The sequence below is a fragment of the Oryctolagus cuniculus genome, chromosome 6, assembly GCF_051225735.1.
Source record: "Oryctolagus cuniculus isolate XC-2025 breed Fujian yellow rabbit chromosome 6, ASM5122573v1, whole genome shotgun sequence".
Taxonomy (NCBI): Eukaryota; Metazoa; Chordata; class Mammalia; order Lagomorpha; family Leporidae; genus Oryctolagus; species Oryctolagus cuniculus.
The window spans coordinates 150092274-150114249 of record NC_142872.1 but is presented as its reverse complement, the minus strand read 5'-3'; the positions used below and the strand labels follow the sequence as shown (position 1 = coordinate 150114249).

The window sequence follows — 21976 nt, the reverse complement described above, 5'->3', positions numbered from 1 at the left end:
CTATGGCCTCCTGGGATTAATGCCGTATGGACAGAGGTTCAATACAACGAATGAAAACATATAGAAATACAAACATTCAAAAAATGACAGCGTGATTTACTTTGACTTCCTTGATCCAACTAGCCAACATTAATATGAACTCCAAGCAAGGATAGCTTGAGACCTCACGGCGCCTTCTAAACCCTTCCCCTACTATGTATGCTGAAACCCCCACCAACAGCCAACAACGGATAATCCAATAAGGTTGACACAGACCACCTCTGAGTAGTCTCAGAAAAGTCTCCCAGAGCTGCAGGCCTAGTTATAGGATTGACTGGTTGATGTCCTCAGTTTTGAGAATTGAGTTAAAGGAAAAGAAAATTGGACTTTTAGGTGTGTGTGAAGGACAGATGATCAATTATGACTTCCAGAGAGCCACCCCCAACAACAACAACAAAAGACCTCATGGGAACAGCACTGTGGTGCAATGGGTTAAAGCCCTGGCTTGAAGTGCCAGCATCCCATTTGGGCACCAGTTCTGGTCCCAGCGGCTCCTTTTCTGGTCCAGCTCTCCGCTGTGGCCTGGGAAAGCAGTAGAAGATGGCCCAAGTTCTTGGGCCCCTGCACCCCTGAGGGGGACTCAGAGGACTCAGGAGCTCCTGGCTCCTGCCTTCGAATTGAATCGGCTCAGCTCTGGCCATTGTGACCACTTGGGGAGTGAACCAGCGGATGGAAGACCTCTCTCTCTCTCTCTCTCTCTCTCTAACTCTCTTTGTAACTCTGTCTGTCAAGAATAAAAGTAAATCTTTAAAAAAAAAAAAGACCTCAAAAAAGTGGCCCATGGGAGAGGGAAATAGCCTAAGGACATAGAAAATGTAGGATATGGTTAAAACAAGAAGTCAGATAGCTAAGACTACTTGAACCTACTCCACCCTACTTTGGCCCAAACCTTCCCTCTCTGTCTTTAAGACATCCTTCAAGATGTCACCCTTTCTGTGACCTTTCCTAACTATTTCCTTCTCTTCAGTGTGGTTGGTCACCACCCAGTGTCACTGTTCCCATAGCGCCCTGAGCCCAGCCCAGTTATGGTAATCCCTCATGCAAAAACAGTTATGAGTACTTATGTGCCAGGCACAGAGATGATCAGCTATAAAAGCAAGTTAAGACACTCTGATTAACTCTCTTAAGTCTCTGCTTCCCAAATGCTCACAGTCTAATAGGGAAGACAGCCAAGCACAACCATCAAAGTACAACCATCAAACTCCACTGTGATTTGTGCTTGATGAAAGAGAGTCTATGAGTGAAAACCTAGTCTTGGGATCCAGATTGGGTTTAGTCTTGAAAATCAAGGGCTAGCAGTTCTGAGGGGAAGGCTGATCTCCAGGCATGGTGAAGAGTGAGTTCATGAGGCCCAGAGGCAGCAAACAGCAGGCTACATTTGAGAACCTACCAGTGGCAGGCATTGCACGACTGAAGGAAAGGTAGAGTTTGGGGAGTGAGTGAGTGAGTGAAGATGATGGTAGAAAAAGAGAGACTGAAGTCAAACCCACAGACTCTGGCTTCTGAAATTAATCCTGAAAGCCACAGGAAGTCAATGAATGATGCAAATCAAGGAAGTAACTGGTTCAGCTAGGTCAGCCAGTGTCTTGAAGATCAAGCCACACAGGAGGTGTCTGAAGACCCTCCAGACCAAAGATGCTAATGGCCAGAATCAAAGATGGCAATCGATATGGAAAGTACTTAAGAACTAGAATTGATGTTACTCCACCATTGAGTGGATGTGATTAGGGAAGAAAAAGAGAATAATTGACAACCTTCTAGTTTGTGGCCTGGAGGACTCAACCTATGAAACAGGAAAGTTGGGGAAATGGAGAGCTGTCTGTGAAGACAATGATCTTAATGAATTATTTCAGATATACCTAGTGGAGGCGTTTGGATCTGCCACTCAGGAAGAGGGTGCCTAGGGAATAGGTAGACTTGGCAGTCCTGGTTACCCCAGTAGTAGTCAGTAGGCACCAGGTCAGTGTGCCAAGATACAGTCAGAGAGTGTGTCTAGACATGACGAGCAGAGATTGAAGAACAGAGCAAGGTGGCCCTGTCAGGACCCTGAACCATCTCTGGGCTTCAATCTCCCCACACACAAATGGGGAGAGCCACACACTATTATGAGATCCAACACTGCTAGCACAAGACTGGGCACAGAAGACTCACTGCATGGGACTCCCTCTTCTTGCAAACCGCTTCACTGGTGTCTGGTACCACTTTCTTTCATGGGAATTCTATAACGTTATTTCTCTGCATGTTCAACATTTGCATGAATTAGCGGAGATCTTGTAGATGCCCCTACTGTTTTCTGAAATGGTCTTTTCTGGTGTCTGACCACTGTGGTTTGATTTCTTCAGTTTGCAAATGATTGTGGTAAAAAAAAAAAAAGATCAGAAATGATGTAGTCAATAACCTTACCCAGTGGATTTTACATAATAGCACAGAACTCAGACGAATATGGTAACTGTTAGAGGAGTTTGAATCGAATTTTAAGTCTGACTTTGCTTCTTTGTTATGGTTCAGTTATAGAACAAAGAGGCCTTCAGATATCATCATCATCATCATCACTGCTCTGCCCTTAAGTGATTCACCCAGTGTGTCACTGTGAGAGGTGTCAGTTGCTAAGGATTTATGTGGTGCCTACACATTGCCCTTTCCATACCTTGCTCCCATAACTGAAATAAAAAATTATGTTTCTGATTCTAGGTGAAAATGGAAATAGTCCAGAAGTTGGACAAAAATCCATGAGAAACCTCGGCCGTTCTCCCCTGCTGTGTCCTACCTGTTCCCTTCTGTCACCAGAGGCTTCTCTGGGTGGGTGGTGGAGGCTACAGGGATGGTGGCCTCATGGGCTGCATCCCCTTCCTTCTCGTGCAGCAGTGGGAGGCTGTCTTCTTCCGCTGACTCAGCTGATTTCTTCTTGCTCCCATGATGGGACCCTCCATCCATCACATTTCCGAAATTTCCTGCAGAGACAGCAGCAAAAGGAGAGACCAGGTGTCAGTGAGTAGAACAGCCAGCTTGGTGTAAGGAATCCAAGTTCATGTCCTCCGAGGCAAGGAATAAGATCTCAGGACGGGGTAGAAAGAGCAACGGTCAAAACAAAGAAGACAATGACAAGGAGACGTAATTCCCATCCATTTCCTCTTCTGTCAAAACTACACAAATTACAAGTTAGAAGGCACAAGCAGAAAAGGGAAGAGTTGCTGGCAGTAACAAAACTCAGTCATATTTTTTTTAACATTTTAGTCTATATCCTAACAAAACTTTTCATAGACATATTGTTAAAGGATCTTTGTAGAGATGTTACTTTGTAGCATGCTCTTTTATACCCAATAAAATATCATGAGGGCGGGTGTTGTGGTGCAGCAGGTTAAGATGCCACCTAGAACACCCACATCCCATATTAGGGGACTTGAGGTCAAGTCCCACCTCTGCTTCAGACCCAGTTTCCTGCTAATGCACACCCTGGGAGGTAGCAGATGATGACTCGACTACTTGGGTTTCTGTCACTCAAGTGGGAGACGAGGATGGAGTTCCAGGCTCCTGGCTTCAACCAGGCCTGGTTCTGGCTATTGTGAACATGTGGAGAGTGAGCCAGCAGAGAGAACACATCTTGCTTTCTCTCTGTGTCTCTCCCTCTTCCTCTCCCTGCCACTCCATAAATAAATTTCTTAAAGATTTTATTGATTTATTTATTTTGACAGGCAGAGTTAGACAGTGAGAGAGACAGAGAGAAAGGTCTTCCTTTTTCCATTTGTTCACCCCCCAAGAGGCTGATACAGCTGGAGTGTTGTGGCCGGTGCGCTGTGCCGATCCAAAGCCAGGAGCCAGATGCTTCCTCCTGGTCTCCCATGCGGGTGCAGGGCCCAAGGACCTGGGCCATCCTCCACTGCCTTCCCGGGACACAGCAGAGAGCTGGACTGGAAGAGGAGCAACCAGGACAGAATCCGGCACCCCAACCGGGACTAGAACCCCAGGGTGCCAGCTCCGCAGGCAGAGAATTAGCCTATTGAGCCGCGGCACCAGGCAAAGATTTTATTATTTATTTATTTGAGAGTAGAGTTACAGTGAGAGGGAGAGACAGAGAGAAAGGTCTTCCTTCCATTGGTTCACTCCCCAACTGGCTGCAACAGCCGGAGTTATGCTGATCCGAAACCAGGAGCCAGGTGCTTCTTCCTGGTCTCCCATGTGGGTGCGGGGGCCCAAGCAGTTGAGCCATCTTCTACTGCCTTCCCAGGCCAGAGCAGAGAGCTGGATTGGAAGAGGAGCAGCTGGGACTAGAACCATCACCCATATGGGATGCCAGCGCTGCAGGCAGAGGATTAACCATGTGCCATGGCACCGGCCCCCCAATAAATATATTTTTAAAAAAGATATCCTCTTCAGTAATAATGGTGTCACTAATCTTTCCATTTTACAATCTGGTTTCAATGCTTAAAAAATTTTAGACGAACTTTAACCCTTTTTGGAAAGAGCCTTAAAGCGAGGCATAGAAAGCTGATGGACTTGGTTAAATCAAGAAAGCTCTGGGATCCAAAGCCTGGGCTCACCAAGCCCCTTACTCAGGAGGCCTTCCTGACTCCTGCTTCCCCAGCCCTCCTCTCCTCCCCAGCAGGCTCTGGATCTCTGTAGTAGATGCTGTTGGTGCCTCACCCAGATCCACCTTCCCAGGAAGGGGCACCCACCCCTAGATGCTGAGATGAGTGCAGTTCCCCTGGAGAACTGCCTTCCGCTGATGGTGACTGCCTTTCCCTGGACGAATCCAAGGCCTCCTGCCTGAGTCTGAAGCCACTCACTGCTCATGTGGGGATCTAAGAGTCCCACCCCCTGGCCTCAAGGTGGGCCCAAGTTGGCACCACTCATACTGCAGAGCTCCCCACAGGGAAGGGCTATGGCTAGTCTCCCTGCCCTAGAAGACATGTCCCACGCTTCTGACACCCATTTCTCCCAAGAGCAGGCTTCCAAAGTCTCGCTTGTACAATCATCTTTGCAGGATTCCTTTCCTTTTAGAAAGATTCATTTGTTTACTTTGAAAGGTAAAGCAATTGAGAGAGAGAGAGGAAGAGACATAGAGAGAGAATATTCCATCAGCTGGATCACTCCCCATATGCCCAGGGTATGGTGGGTGTGGGTGTCCCAGGTGGCAGCTTAACCTGCTACACCATAACACCCACCCTATTGGGTATAAAATAAATAAATAAATAAAATCACAGTGCCCAGGGCTGGTCCAGGCTGAAGCCAGAAGCCCAGAATTCCATCCAGGTCTCCTATATGGATGGTAGGAACCCAAGCACTTGGGTCCCCTTCCACTACTTTCCTAGGTGTGTTAGCAGGGAGCAGGATCAGAAGCAGAGCAGCCAGGATATGAAACATCACTTTGATATGGTTTCCCAGGGCTGCAGGCATCAACTTAACCCACTGCACCACAATGCCCACTCCAGCAGGATTTATCCTGAGAACATAACCCAAATAGGACCCTAGTTTCACATGCAAAATTGTATCACTCCTCTAACATCTTGTTTTCACATAATTTACTTCATTGTCTGCAAAGGTCTTGGAACAGAAAGTTACCAGTTTTTGTGTCTCTATTTCCCACTACTGGTCATGGCACAAACACAGGGCCTGGATATATATCTGATGAGTTAATGACCTTGATGTGTTGCTACACCCGCAAGAGTCCCCAGTCTCATTACAACTCATTGTCTCCTTCCTTTCTCCCTTCCTCATTAGTTTAGGGCCTGAGAGAAGCATAGGCAATGGAACCCTAGACAGAGGAAGAGATCTAAGTTAGCAGGCCTTGCTTGAGTCCTCTTTCCAACAGTCACCAGGTTTGTTAACAGTGTTCTTATTCAGCTTCTCTGGACACCTATTATGGCCAAACCATTGAACTGTGATACAACAATCAGGAAGTCAGAGCATGGGCTCTGATAAGGAAGATAGGTGGGTGGGCCAAGGGTTGGGTTTTCATAGCAAAGAGAATGAGGCAACTGGGAGGAAAGTGACTGAAGGGAAGAGCCACATAGTCTGAGATGCAAGAAGAAGGAGGTGGGACAGGAAGGGGACAGAGAAAGGATGGCATGTCTCCATGAGTTACAGAGAAGACAGCAGGGAAACATGGGAGGAGCTGGATGGAGACTGGGTCTGGGAGTGGGATGTTGCAGTAGACCTGCAAAGCTGGAGGCACCCTCATATGCAGAGCTCACTGCCTCCCTATGAACCCGCTCCACTAAGAGACTTCTCTGCCTACTGGTAACTTATTCCTTGGACAGACCCCAATCATCCCATTTTTCACATCTGTCCATATCCTTGATCCTATCCGGGAGCCCCACACCATGAGCCTCCTCTTCCTTTTCTCCAGCATTAAAGGCCTGAAGCCAGCTCCCAGGTCTCTCTCTGCTCCAAAGCTCTCTTCTCGGAGCCAGTCCTCTGAGGTGCCCTTGCCTTCCCTATGAAGACATATGCTCCCAGAAGGTGTCTCCCAGCCTCTGGACATGCAGACATGGACTCTGTCAGGCTCCCAGCTGCCTGGCTTGGAAGCACTGCAGTCTGTCTCTAGTTCATTCTGATAGGTAGGAGGAGAACTGCCTGGATGTGAATCAATACCTTCTCGGATGGAATATTCCTTCTGGGAGTGGCTTTTCCAGCTGTACGACAGCCTAGGAAGACTGCTGGACATTAGAACAATAGCATCCACTAAATGTGTGGTGCTTATATGTACTAACTCAATAACCCCACAACAACTCTGAGGAGTTATTATTATTCCCATTTTATAGATTAAGAAACTGAGACCCAGGGAAATGAAATGAGCCCAAGGTAATAGGGCCAGATATAGCAAACCCAATCAGCCTGATTATAAACCTATATCCTTACTTGCTATTTTAACATATGGAAACAAATATGTCCCTTATATGGTGACTCTAGGGTGAATAAGGAATTGTACCTTTCTTTCTGAGTTCATGCTTCCACCAGAATGCTGTCATATAAGGCACTAGTTCATTTATTCAAGAACTAGGCCCTAAGTCCATGCTCCGGGGTCATCAGCACTTACCAATAGAAACCTCAAAGCTGACGGGCTTATCTCCAATCTTCCGGTCAATCATGGTAGCTTCAAAAAATGCTCCAAAGAGTAAAAACTCTTCATATTTTTCTGGGACGATCTGTAGAAAGGAATAAAATTGCTAGATGTAACCGGCCATTTTTCTTGCCAGGCGGCTGATTTAGTGCTGTTGAGCCGCTCCCGCATAATTTACAGGCCTCTGAGTCTGCTCCAGCCCGAGAGGGCACTGATCAGACATGCATCAGTCGTGGTCTTCAAATTGCAGCCCCAAATTCAGCCACTTATGACAAATGATGCAGGCTGCCTTCTGAGATTCCACCTTAAAATAAAATCCCCTTGTATCCTACAAGAGTAAGCTCCAAATGTGCGTTTTTCTAAGATGCTGTTGGGGAAACACAGCCTTGGGATGACCTTCCAGAATCAGGCTTTTAGAAACTCAAAACACTCAGAGTCACAAGTGAAACCTTTCCAACTTTGCAGCTTACACAGACTGATAATGAACATTACGTTATTTGTTCTTCCTAATGAGCTTAAGAGGTCAAGATTTCGATCATTCTCCTTTTAAAGATGATGAAATTGAGGAAAGTGAAGCTTGAGGCTGTCCAGTAACCTTCTCAAGTATTCATAGATGCAGTGTTCTTGGAACTCCAGCATGTGTTAACCCAATGCTTTAGTGCTAACCCAACTCAGATTTTGCTTCCTGAAATAACAGGCAAGACCAGACAAAAGGGGTGGGGGCTCTAGGCACAAGCATTAGCCATTCAAATACATCCAGGGTGGACTTTATGCTCTGTTGGTTGCATCTGCAAGGATACATTGGTACCAGAATCACAAGTGCCCCCCCCCAACCTCCCTTTGTCATCTGAATAAAGTAAGAGTCCAAGAGCTTAACAAATATTTCCAGGTCATACAGCTAAACTCAGCCAAGACTTAAGATGTGGTCCCCAACAAGGCTGTTTTGTAACAAGCCCACAGTCTGGAAGACTGGATTATGACAGTTCACAAGACAGGCACCATCACAAGGTACAACACAATTCTTTGCAAAAGACCAAGATCAACACAGAACAGGCATCAGGGAGCAGTTCTCTCTGGGTCACAGTGACACAGCCTCACATGACTGAGAAAAGGGGCCAAGTCAACTAGAACCATACAGTCTCTGCTTCCTGGTTTTGTGGTTGGATTGATTAAACTGCAGAAGTAGCAATGAAATGATTCCAAGAAAGCAGCTGTGGCCCCAGGAATCAACAACACATTCAGTGAAGATCCCAGCATTGTGTCTGGCTGGAAAGCCACCTCATTAAGTGAAAGGAGACCTCTTCCTCCACACAAGGTCTCCTGTGGTGTTGGCATTTCCCAGGAACTATTTCTATTGACTAAGAATTCTCATACAGGGTTGGGGCTCAGCACTGGATCTTAGTCACAGAGCACACACCTGTGGTGTCCTCTACACTGGCTGTAAGCCAGCCTCTTATCTCACCTTCCTCAGGCTGAGTTTACTCTCTGGGAGGAGGTTGAAAACCACTAGGAGACCTGGAGGAAATGGAGGCCATGTCACCTGTAAGGGGTATGGCAGGATCCACGGCCAGACAGCCTTGTCTTCAAATCCCAGATCAGACACTTCCTGGCTGGTTGACTTTGGGCAAATCAAGTCTACTCTGTGGTGTCATATCCCTTCTCTGTGAAACAAACATCACAATTGGGCCTATGGGGAGGAGAGAGACAGAAATGGTATCGCCCATGTGGAGCATCTACACATGTAAACCTCCTAAATGGCAGTCATGTCCTGATAGGTATTCAGCAGGTTAGAATTGATATCTGAAGCCTACACACTTTTCCAAGTCTTTTTTTTTTAATTTATTTGACAGATAGAGAGGACAGAGAGAAAGAGAAAGGTCTTCCTTCCATTGGTTCACCTCACAAATGGCTGCTACAGCCGCAGTTAGGCCAATCCGAAGCCAGGAGCCAGGTACTTATCCTGGTCTCCCATGGGGTGCAGGGCCCAAGCACTTGGGCCATCCTCCACTGCACTCCTGGCCCACAGTAGAGAGCTGGCCTGGAAAAGGGGCAACCAGGACTAGAACCTGGTGCCCATATGGGATGCTGGCACCCAGGCGGAGGATTAACCAAGTGAGCCATGGCGCTGGCCCCATTCTTCCAAGTCTAACTCAAAATGCCTCTCCTGTCTGGAAGCATGCTTAGATCCCCAAGCTGGGAAAACGATGATCACTAATTCTTGCTGAACTCTTCTTATGTGCCACAGGTGGTATTAAAATTTTACCCTCACGGTTAAGACAACCATGTTCTAAGCTGGAGTGCCTGGGTTTGATTCCTAGCTCTGGCTCCTGACTCAGCTCCCCTCTCCCATCCAACCACCACCACCAACAACAACAACACAATGTAGACCTTGGGAGGCAGCAGTGATGGCTCAAGTAACTGAGGGTCATCTACTGGAAGACCCAGATTGTACTTGTGGCTCTTGGCTGCAGCCCCAGCCATTGTAGGCATTTGAGGAATGAACCAGTGAATAGGAGATCTCTCTCTCTCTCTTTCTTAAAAGATTTATTTATTTATTTATTTGAAAGTCAGAGTTACACAGAGAGAGGAGAGGCAGAGAGAGAGAGGGAGAGAGGTCTTCCATCTGCTGGTTCACTCCCAGTTGACTGCAATGGCTAGAGCTGGGCCAGGAGCCAGGAGCTTCTTCCAGGTCTCCCACGTGGGTGCAGGGGCTCAAGGACTTGTACCGTCTTCTAGTGCTTTCCCAGACCATAGCAGAGAGCTGGATCAGAAGTGGAGCACCTGGATCTCGAACCAGCGTCTATTTGGGATGCAAGCACTGCAGGTAGCGGTTTTATCTGCTACACCACAGCACCAGTCTCTCTCTCTCTCTCTCCCACTCTCTCTCTCTCTCTCTCTCTCTCTCTGTTATATGCCTGACTCTCAAATACATAGAAAATCATTTTAAAAATAGTTTTACCTGTATGTTATCTTATGTAACATTTCTTAAACCTCCATTAGAAGGGAGGGGTTTTTAATATACCCACCTACAGATGAGGACACTGCAGTCCAGTGAAAGATTAAGATATTCATCCAAAGTTACTAAATATGACTATTATTTATTGAGCTTTCAGATTCTGAAATTTATTTATTTATTTATTCTGAAATATATTTATTGAGCTCTCAGATTCTATCCTGAGCACTTTGTACATATAAATCCATTAAATCCTCAGTAAGAATTATTGAGTAGGTATTGTTGTTGGAAATAATCCTAAGGAGGTAGTGTCACTTGCTCCAAGATTGAAGTGGATACAGGATTTCTCCAGAAGCTAGACACTCACCACTGCACCCCACTGCCACAATTTAAATCCAGCTGTCTTACTTGGAGCCCCAGAGTTTCAGTTGCCACTCTTCATTCACTACATGAAATAGTGGCGCTTCATCTGTACCTCCATAATGCACTTTTCACTTGCTACTCCCTATTTATTGTATGTGTCTTACCTCCTTTTCTATACCATAAACTCTATGGAGTTAGGTTCCATTTTTATTATTACCAATGTTGAGGATAATATTTAAATAAGAAGATACTGATGAGTGTTCATAGAATTTCTTTAATGAGCACACTTTTTAGATTGGTTATTTTCTGGGAAAGTTTGGCATAGGGGAGGTAAGCTTTGATGGTGCTGAGGGAGGTGAGTTGGGAAAACTGGTATCATGGGGTCTCTTGATTGTCCCCGTGTGCGGTAAGAACGTGGTTGATGCTGGAGACAGTGGAGCATGAGGACCCCGGGGAGCTGAGAAAGATGATGTGGCAAGAAAGGCCATCTCCATGTTGGTGAGGGCAAGCTCTGAGCTATTTAGGTGGTGGGCAAAGTAGAAGCCCTGCCCAATTCTTCTCCCTTTGTATATGTGCTGGGCTAACTGGTTCATTTCTCACAGGCAAAACACAGCAGATGTGTCAGATGTGTCAGTGTGTGGCTTCCATAGCTAGGTTATGAAAGACAGTTTCAGCCTTTTTCCCTCTTAAATCACCCGGTTTGGGGGAAGCCAACTACATGCCATGAGGATACTCAAGCAACCTATGGAAGGATCCACATAGTAAGAAACTGAAGCCTCTGTCCATGGCCACCAAGGAGCCAAGGCCTGCCATGTGAGAGAGCCATCCTGGAGAGCGAACTCTCCAGCCCCAGCCAAGCTCTCAGATGAGTCAACAGCCCCTTCCACCACCTTGAAACTTCAAGAGAGATTCCCTAGCCAGAAACACCAAGTTCCTACTTACACAAAAACTAATTATGCAGTTTCAAACTGCTAGGTTTTAGGGTCACTTCTTATGCAGCATTAGGTAATTAATAAGTCCAACAGGAAGTTGGCCACAAACAAGAAGTCAAGGTAGACAGGAGGGAGGAGAAGTAAGAGTTTGAATGGTGCTTGAATTTCCCCCTTTCCTACCACCTTCTATACCACTTCCAAGATGGCCCCTGGCCCTCAGATAAATGCATCTTCTGTTCCATGTAAGTAACCAAAGGAGTAAGCTAAGGAGTTTGCTTTCTGCTCAACTTACTTCTATTTTTTATTTTTTTTATTTTTTTATTTTTTTTTTTTTTTGACAGGCAGAGTGGACAGTGAGAGAGAGAGACAGAGAGAGAAAGGTCTTCCTTTTGCCGTTGGTTCACCCTCCAATGGCCGCCGCTGCAGCCGGCGCACCGCGCTGATCCTGGCAGGAGCCAGGAGCCAGGTGCTTTTCCTGGTCTCCCATGGGGTGCAGGGCCCAAGCACCTGGGCCATCCTCCACTGCACTCCCTGGCCATAGCAGAGAGCTGGCCTGGAAGAGGGGCAACCGGGACAGAATCCGGCGCCCCAACCGGGACTAGAACCCGGTGTGCCGGCGCCGCAAGGTGGAGGATTAGCCTATTGAGCCATGGCGCCGGCCTGCTCAACTTACTTCTTCAGGTGCCCTCAGCCAAAGATTTCAAAGATACTGACTTGGGTTAAGAAAATCTTTACCTAGCCCCCTTTGACTTGGCAATCCTGCTTTAGAAAAGAATAACCAGCTACAACCCAAGAAAGAAAGACTATCACAGGACAGATAAAGGGGATATCAGCCTCAGCGGATGCTAAAGTACCCAAAATTTCTGGTTAAATCCAAAGTCAGGTTTCTATACTGGCGTATATTCTGATGAAAATTCTCCCTCTCCCTCTCCCTCTCTCTTTCTTTCTCCCTCTCTCTCTCTCTTTCACACACACACAGACACACACACACACACACACACACACACACACTATCATAAACACAATGCCAATTCCAACCAGCACATAATTCCAGAGAGTATTTCTCAGTATGTGAGTTCAGAGGGGAGAGTTGGGGAGGCCCCCAAAATATCCAGTCATAAACAACAGGGTGAAAATCTCTGACTACTTGCACCCTGGTGGTGGGAGCAAACCACAGTGACATTGACAACATCACCAACAAATACATCACCTGCCTAGCATGCATGCGCAAGACCTCTGTCAACTGCTTTGGATGCAGTCCCTAGCTTCTGGTAGGTGCCTAAGACAGAGTGACTATGACCACCTCATTTTGCTGATTAGAAAACCGAAACATATTGAGGTATTGGCATCAGAGCCATGAATACAACCAACCTCAAGAACTCCAACCCTGTACTCCAATCTCTCCCCTTTTTAGATTCATTAGGTCCCAGAAATAAATAAGTGACTCTTCCAATCCTTTTGGTCTTGTATTCCCTGGGAATGGACAGTGCTGGGAGAATGGCCATTACCTCCCTACCTGTTGCCCTGAAAAACACACCCAGAAACAGAATTAGCCAAGCTGAGAGCTGGAATTCACCCAGCTCTGCAACTGACAAGACATGAACCTCTTTCATTTGTTTAACCACACACACACACACAAAAAAAACATGGCTAAATTAAATGATATTCACATTCTATACTCATCTTGGAGCCTCATATCTATTTCCCATAATATAAAACTGAGCTGCAAAATACCAATATGCTTGATGATGAGTAAAAAGCTAGGATAAACACTGCCTGGAGTTGTGATTTTCCCACAGGTCTGGAGCAGCGAAATAGGTTTCTCAATTTCTCAAATCCCAGATTGTAGCTTACCCTTCCTCCTCTATATCCCTCCTCCTACGTGATCTGAATCCAGACCACACCCTCAGCTAACACTGCTAAACAGAATTAGTCCACAGATTTAGTTTAGTCAGTCACCCCACCACCCACCCCCGCCAACTCTCTCGGAGCTCTTTTATTTCTCTCTCCTTGGGTTTCCATGGGAATCCATGTTGGGGGGGGGGGCTCCGAAGAAATTCATCATGAGCAGATGGCTGTGGTGTATGCAAGTAGAGACAGAGATCAGCCCCAGAACACAGGGTACAAATCTTGCAAGGGGAATTAAACACGCATAGGCAAACATCTTCAGGAGACTAGGGCAGGTGCTGTCTCTGTCCTGGGCTCACTTCACAGTGAGGTGCCGGGGAGCAGCGCTCACACCTACCTCTGGGGAGACATCAAAAGGTTCCACCTCCACCTCGGTGGAGTTGGTTTTATCCGAAGCCTGCTGGGGTTTTCCATCTTCGGTTTTGTCAGCCTTGTCCTTACTTGAGCCTTTGGAAGACTTAGAGTCTTTGTCCTTGGAAGACAGCTTCAGTTCCTTCAGGGCCTTGGAAAACTTGGACTCTTGTGCCCCTCCCGAGAGGATTTCCACAGCAATTTCTACCAGGATTCTGCCCCTGAATGACACACCCTCCCCAAAGCCTTCGTTCAACTCCTGGTAGTCATCCATGAGACTGTGGTTCCGGGGTGATCCGTACAGGTTAATCCAGGCAGGTCCAAAGGTGGGTAGAAAGCCTAGGAAGACCCCAAGTTGAATTACATGGTTTGATTTTCAAGCTCATTATGGCTTTTTTGTTATGAAAATTGCATTCCTTTAAGATTATAGAATGTGCAGAAAAGACAAATGAAAACATTTATAGGCTATCCCATTACCGGAAGACAGCCACAATTGCCATTGTGCTTTATTTCACCCTAGTATGTTCTCCATATGTATTTACACTTGTCCACAGTTATAATAATGCAACAAATGCCAATGTATATCCTTTTCTAGTTATTCACTCATCAAATGTTTACTGAATCCTAACAAGAACCAGGCTGTATGCTAGATGATGAGCATACAACCCACTGGAGAAGAAACCCAAAACAAATACTAGACAAATAAATACTTATAACACTGTGAAGGAAATATGCTTTGTGTTGCAAGAACAAAGAATAGCATGGAGAGGAGTTAGGCAGGCAGACAAAGAGACATGCCCCTTCATGTTGGGCCAGGCTGAAGTCAGGAGCCCAGAACTCAATCCCAGGCTCTCACATGGGTGGCAGGGATCCACGCACTTGAGCCACCACCTGCCCCTCCACAGGGTGTGTATATCAGCAGGAAGCTGGATCAGAAGTGCATAGAGAATCTGAACCCAGGCACTGTGATGTGGGATGTGGACATCTTAACTGTTCCATCACGCACCTACCCCAAAACGTCTTTGTCTAGTTGAGAAATCAGATGCACAGGCTGAGTGTATATTTGTGTTTGTGCATATACGTATATATATGTTTATGTGTGTGTGTGTGTCAATTAGCACAACTGTGAAGTACAGAGAAAGACTGCCTAGAGATTTAAAAGAGGAATGGGTTGTTGGGCTATTTAGAGAATTATCTCCTACTAAGTTGGATTTTGCCCATCAAAGCCTATCTTTATGGGTTGTTCTTTTCCCTGGCCTCCCTCCACCCTGAGTTAGCTGAGCCTCCATTTGCTCACTGCCTCACTCAGCCACACCTCCTTGCCATTTTCCTGTCTTCACACTCCCACCAGTGGGTCAGGGATGCAATCTGGGGTAAGAGGATCACTTAAACATGTAAAAAAAAAAAAAACACTCATGGCCTATGGTCATACAAGATGACACAGCAGATTTGGTCTATAGATCTTAGTTTGCTGAGCTCTGATCTAATCCAAACTGGACACACAGTGATGTCCAAGGAAGACCTGGGACCGGTACTAAACCTCCCAGAGCCCATATCCATCCACAGCTGTGACCCAACCAAAACACGAACCACAGAGCAGCAGGGAAGGTGCCAAACATATTGCTTGCTCTAGCCCTATCAAGGTAAAGGCTCCAAAGCAAAAGGCGGGAAACTCTACCTTTATCTCCATCCTGTTCATTGGAAATTTTCTTCAGGTCAATGAAATGGGTTGCTAGTGCCACATCATTCATGCTGCCCTCGTCCCACACCTGTATTTTCACTCTCCGACATAAGGGAGGAAACATTTCCTTGAAGACCACCTGTTCGTGCCACACAGGATCAGCACAGTTCTTTTGCACAGTGGTTCGCCCCTAAAAACATAACAAGGAGGATGTGAGGAAAGAAGAGTCTTTAAACCAGCTGGAAATATAAAATTCCCAAAATAAAACACTGCCCCTACTCCCTCTGCCCCCAACACCGTGCAAATCGGTGGCACCCAACAATCATTACTGATGACCTACTCTGTGCTAGACACCACACCAGGGATTGAGGACACAGACAGTCATCCCCTTCCCCTCGGGAAGTTCTAATCAGCTGATGGGATTGAGGTGAAACTAGCACCAGTGATAAGAATTAGAGTTGCTCCAGTTTCAGCCCCTGAGCTCCTGTGTTATACAAGCATGGCCCTATGGAATCACTTCTGCAATCTAGACCTCAATCTCCTCCTCATAAATTGATGGGATGGCCAGGCATCCCAATGCCAAGTGGTAGATATATGTTTTAAAAGCAGAGACAAATGTGTGTCAGATGAGACTTCAAGGTTCAGCTGACCAGATTTCAGCTCTGACTATGTCCCCCAGCCCTGGCACTTCCATGGCACTTGATCAGGAAGAGAGATGCACAGACTTTAGTAGTTGGGTAAGGACTTCCTAGGTAGATGGTTGAACAGATCAGGAGGGGTGGTAATTGTATAGGACCTGGGGACTGAGTAACAACCCAGAGGAGAAAAAGTTCCCTAACTGTGACACACTCAAAGCTCCTATCCATCATCTCCAATGAGGAGTGAGTACGTGACCCTTCTCTACTTCCCTGCCTCAAGACTCATTGCCTTCAGTGACATCCTTTAGCTTTCAAGTCACTTTCAAATTTTTATTTTAATTTCTTTTTATTTTACTAGAAATGCTCTGGACACACGAGTGGGGCTCTGGACCAACCCTGCCAGTGTTAGTGACAATGGCTCCTCACCGTCTGCCCAGCAAAGGACACCTCCACATACGGATCCACGAGGTCTTTGCTGTCACCCACAAAAGCTTTGGTGACATTCGCCATGATGCTGGAGTTCATTTTGGGCAAGCCTTCTGCTTTGTAGAGTCTCACATAGAATCTGGCCCAGGGTCTCTCTGATGGAAATCCTTGAGGGATCAAAAGATTCCTGGGTGGGGAAGAAAAGTCAGAATAAAAGGGAGAAAAGATAGAATCAATTCCAAAGCAAGAAGAAGCATCAGGATACACGAGAAAGACTAGGATTGATCATTCAAATGAGTTTTCTTTCAATTGTAAATGACAGCAAAGGGTATGACTAGAGTGAATGCAAACTGATTCAGGGCCTAGATCTATGGGATAAACACTGTCTCCCACTCTACACCCTAAAAGAGGTTCATTTAAGCATTCTGACATCACAAAACAGTGGTTGGAAGTATAACTCCCTCAAAGAAAACTTAGCTAAGTTCAGATAAATTGGATAAGCTCAGAAATAGCTGATCTACAACAGGTTGTTAAAAGAAGACAGATTGTCCTCTGCCTAGCAGCTGACCTCCAGAAGAACAGCTATGCTTTCAATAAGGCCCATGGTGATGCCTCTGACAGAGCAGAATCCCAGATGAACGACCAGGAACTTGAACCCAGAAGGAAAGGGGAAGAGGGGGGCAAAGAGACAGGTATCACATTGGGACACAGCAAAACTCTTGTCTGGCCCTGTCTCACTTTTCTATTTGCTCCTCGGCGTCGGAGATTTTCGGGTTGGTCTTTAAGATGTCACCTTTCCCGGTCACGCTGATGTCACACTTCAGGTAGCCCTTGGTACCAGTCCTGATGTCGCCAGGGTCTGTGAGCAGTGCCCATTTGTCACAGAACTGATGACCTGTGAAAGCATTCTGAGAGCTCATGTCCTCCACAGTGGGGCTCTTGACTCTGCCCCCACTCTCCCATAGCCCAAGGCACCACCTCCTTCCTCCCTCTGTTGCCCATCTCAGTTATTTCCAAACTTTGTGCTGCCTCCTGCTCTAACTTTCCTCCATCTCACCTTTCTTCCCATCTAGTTCTCTGTCTTTTCACTCAACCTGCCATGGGTATTTGGAGAACCTTCAATCTAGTGCTCATCAACCTGGTCAAGATTCCTATTTTTACCAGATAGGGGTACATCAATGACACATAGAAGTTGCGTATCATTACTTATGGTCATAGGCCATAACTGTGGCTCATGAATCTTTTTGTTTGGCCTACTTTGTGAATAAAAAATTCACAGTCACTTTTAAAATCCAGACTTCTGAATTATCCTTAGAAAGTTGTTAGACCTGGCAATAACAGGCTCACATTTCTACCTGACAACAAATGCCAAAGGATTGAGGAACTACTGTTCTTTCAGTGAGGATCCCGAGTCCTCCTGTTTCCACAGACTCCGTGACCCCACAGTGGAATATATGCAAGTCACTGCACCCAGTCTTGCCCACTGCCTGGCCCCCTGAATTAGAATCACTGTTAAAGGGAGGATCCTTTAAAGAAAAACACAGGGATTTGTTACTGGCTCTGTTACTAATTGGTTCTTGACCTTGGACAACTCACCTAGCTTCCTTGAGTTTTTACTCTTTTATAAACTATAGACGATAATTTTCATTGAAAACCCTGATACAAACATGCCAGGTCATTATCACTGCCGGGCTTGCTACCAATCACTGTGCATCTACTTACTGGCCTTTTAAATCCTCCACCAACCCCATGAAGGAGTACTATTTTATCCTCATTTCTACATATGAGGAAACAGATGCCCAGAGAAGTTCAGTCATTAGCCCAAGGTTACACAGCCAGGCAACAGCAGAGTGGAATTTGAATGCAGGCAATCTGACTCCATTCTCCATATTCTTAGTGTCTATACTTCACCCCCTTTCCTGAACATCTCGCAGCACTAAATAAGACAAAGGTGGGGGAAAAAACTGCTCAGAGTGGACATGAGAGACAATTTGATTATTAGATTACAGAACTCTCGAGGACAAGAGCCATGTCTCATTCAAGTTTGCATGAACAATACTCAATGTTGTTGAATGAGAAGGTAAAAAAGAGTAAGAGACGGGGAGGTGGTGCTTTCTTACCAGGTTGGTTGTACACAGTCCCCAGGTCTACTTTGAAAGAGCCAATCAGTACGCTTCCTATCAGCTTGTGGTGAAAGACCTGGGGAGAGATGGAGCAGTGAGTTCAGCTGGTTTATCTTTGAGAATAAGTCTGTGAAATGGGTTCATGACCTATCAAAGACACACGAGGCCATGACCTTTGTGTGGAGCACGATGAAGGCCAGGGAGTTTTGCCATCAAGTCACTGGATTGTGAAGGCCTCTGGAAGTCTCCTCTACCTCGTCCTCCTGGTAAGCTTCCATCAATTCTTTATTGAAGGACCCTTGACAATTCTCACTGACTGGTGAGCCTACCCTTCAGAACCACCTCTGCCTGTTGAAACTGCATTCATCTTTCAATGCCTACAACAAACATCACCTCCTCCAAGCAGCTCTCCCTGATCCCCACCCCAACTCCAGTTAAAAGTGTCCCCTTTCTTCCCTAAACTCCCACAACAGTTTGTTCACAACATTCCCAGAAATCTCATCACGTGCTGCCTGGAGATGTGCTGGACATGCGTAACAGTCATAACGAGGAAGTTGTCGCCCTCCATATTTGGTCTGGCCGAAGTCATGAGAGAGTCTGGCTTGGGGATGGCAGCACACATCAGTGTTTATGCTTTCAAGTTGAAGAGTTCCTAAGGGAAGGAGGCAGAGCTGGTGCCTGGCCTACAAGCCTCGCAGTAGGAGAAACGGCTACGGAAGCAGAGTAGCTCAACCCCTAGACCAGAAACGAGAGGACTGGGGAGTGTGGAGAAAGGGAAATGGTCAATCAAGTGTCTTCCAAACCTGGAAAGGTGAGCACCCAGCGGAGGCGCAGCCGCCCTGCATGCTCCCAGGTGACAAGGTGAGAGCTGTCAGCCCAATGTAAGGACGATACTGACCTCCCCATTACTAGAAACCATCAAGCCAGGCACCAGGAGACCTTGTTGTAATGAGGGTAAAGGAAGACTCCACACTGGTTGGAAGCGAGACCAAATGGCCTCTGAACTTCCTCTTGACTACAGGATGCTCTGAATCCTTGAATCAAGGACAGTTTCCTACCGCCTTCCACCCACCGCATGGCCTGGTTCATAATAGATGTTCAATAAACATTCAGTGAATTAATTATTGAGTGATGAATGAACAGGAATAAGTCTGCAGCTTCTAAGCAGCTGCTCTTGGCAGAGGCACTGAGAAACGATAAATTCCACTGACCTCAAGAAATGACAGCCCTTCCCATTCCTCTTGCCACTGCCTCTCCCTCGCCCAAATTTTCCACGGGTGTTAGAGAACTGAGGGGAAGTAAGGACAGTCTGGCTTGAGTAGAGGGGTTATTTAAGGCCATACACATAACGCTCATCCCAAAGCTGCCGTGCTTGCTGCTGCTTGTGTGGCTTCCCAAAGGCCCCGGAAAGAGCAGAAGTCTGTCTCAAGCTCTCATTCAGGGTGAGGGTCCCTGTGGCCCAGATGAAGTGCAGGAGCCCCCAAAATAGCTTTCAATCACACAGGAGGCCTCACAAGTCAGCCACCCAGCACTCGAGCCACTGGCCACCCCGGTGTGGTCCAGTATTAGAGTATCAGGACTCTGGGACGTCTCACAGCAGCCTGTGGGGTCCTGGATGCCTTGGGCCTCTGTTAAGGGAAGATGGCCTTTGGCACCAGCAAGCTGTGTGACCACCTGGCTGTTCTAATCGAGTCTGTTGACAACACTCTCTCCCGCCTTCTCTCACACTGAATTTATCCTGGACACACTGATTTTTAGTTTAGGAACTAGCAGAAATGTGGTATTGAACATTTCCCTCACAAGGAGAGATTTCCTTTGAAATCTGTTGTCTCTGTAAGAGTCATTTAGGGACTCCATGGTATTTTCTTCCAAGCTAGAGGACCAGAGACGGGCAACACCAGCTTTGATCCTTGGTCCAACAATCCCCATAACCCGCAGGCATGACCCTCTTCTGAAACAGTATTTAAAAACTGAGAAACTAACTGTTCAACCACGAAGTGGATAGTCCCTTAGGAGCCTGTTAGAGAGCTGATTGCACAAACAGGTGGTCGCCTGAGCCTTGGGATAAGTCCTGGGCAACATCCCAAGTCCCAAAATACCTTCTGCACCACTTGTCATCATGCCTGAAACTCTAACATTAGGAATGATTGGCTCTTGATGACTTCTCATTCCTCCAGAGTCACATTCTTCAAGTGCTCCTGGCAAGCAGAGGATCATTTCACCGTGACCTAGGCCACGAGGCAGGACTCTGCGGACAGCCAGCCGTGGCTAAGGGGGGCATATTATATATGCACACATATTATAGTGAGTGGTGACAAACACAGGCAAGGAAGAGAAAGACGGGGAAGGAAATCTCCAAGATGAGTTGTGTTGTTTGGTTAGAACTGTGACTGTTGAGGGAAGTACTCCCTCATTCCCCACACATCTTATGCTGACACAGAGCCGGGGTTCTGTCCTCTCAAATCCGGAAGAGAGCATTTACTCCATCAGCCTCACACACACACACACTCTCCCGCCCGTCTCCAGGGAGAAGAGCCACCTCTCAGATGGCTAAGAGAAACGGCCCACCTGTCACCCACTGCTCTCTGTCCCTTTACTAAAAGCTGTGAGGTTGGCAGTGACTGCATGTGGCCTGCTTCTCTCCTATTTGGACCAGTATGGCCCCAACATGAGCTCTCCCCCGCCAATTCCTGCCCTCCATGTGGTGAACAAACATGGATAAGGCACCTGACGACACCAGGTAACTCACTCTGTCTCCACCTTCAGGCTTAATCTGTGGAGACAGCAATTGCCCCAGAAGGGCTGGGTTGGGTCTACGTAGCAGACCCAACTCCCCAAAGGTAGGCCCTGGGTCTACACTCAGAGACAATTTTTAAGAATCCCTACAGCCAAATGCTCTAGTTCACACTCTGATCCAACATTACCATTAACACGCATTTATTTAGTGCCTTCCTGATTCCTGTTTCCATTTCTCTATTTTCAACTAGGATGGAAAAGGGTGTATGATGATTGTCATTAGGTACATATCATGCAGGAGAGAGAAACAGTAACATTTGCTTGACAGAAAGAAGGAAACCACCAAAAATGGCAATTCATTAGGACATCATCTGAGGCTTGTCTCCCATCCCCACATGAGCGGGCTAAGCAATCCAAGTCACAGTAGCCTTAGTGTACCTTGTAGCTTGCCCCTAAGAAACAGAGATGTACTGGAATTAGTTTTCCTTCCCAGACTCCTCCGGACTGAGGATTTCAAGTTCTTCCTGTTGGTTGCAACCTCCCCAACCCACTCTCGCCCTCCAGCTCCTAATCATTCCTAAGCTTAGGAAAACTGTCCTAGGGCATTCCCAAGGCCTGGGATCCCTCCCAGCAGCAGTGATTTACTTACTGAGATTTTGATGATCTTGTCAAAGAGATGCACCTGGGGCCCAACGAAGTCGAATACAAAGTACTGTAAAACAGGAAGTGCATTCCACCCATCAGCTACAGGCTTGCTTTTTTTTTA

General features: G+C 46.6%; 1 protein-coding gene across 1 annotated transcript in view; it reads right to left on the bottom strand.

Moving 5' to 3' along the window:
• Nucleotides 1-21976, bottom strand: part of FER1L6 (fer-1 like family member 6) — a 196272-nt gene that overhangs the window by 111703 nt on the left and 62593 nt on the right. The window contains exons 6-13 of the mRNA XM_002710764.6: nucleotides 21860-21922; nucleotides 18472-18550; nucleotides 17090-17246; nucleotides 16352-16538; nucleotides 15285-15477; nucleotides 13593-13945; nucleotides 7076-7184; nucleotides 2807-2990 (exon numbers count right to left, since the gene is read on the bottom strand). Coding sequence (XP_002710810.4) covers nucleotides 2807-2990; nucleotides 7076-7184; nucleotides 13593-13945; nucleotides 15285-15477; nucleotides 16352-16538; nucleotides 17090-17246; nucleotides 18472-18550; nucleotides 21860-21922 — 1325 coding nt within the window. The remainder of the gene's footprint in view (nucleotides 1-2806; nucleotides 2991-7075; nucleotides 7185-13592; nucleotides 13946-15284; nucleotides 15478-16351; nucleotides 16539-17089; nucleotides 17247-18471; nucleotides 18551-21859; nucleotides 21923-21976) is intronic.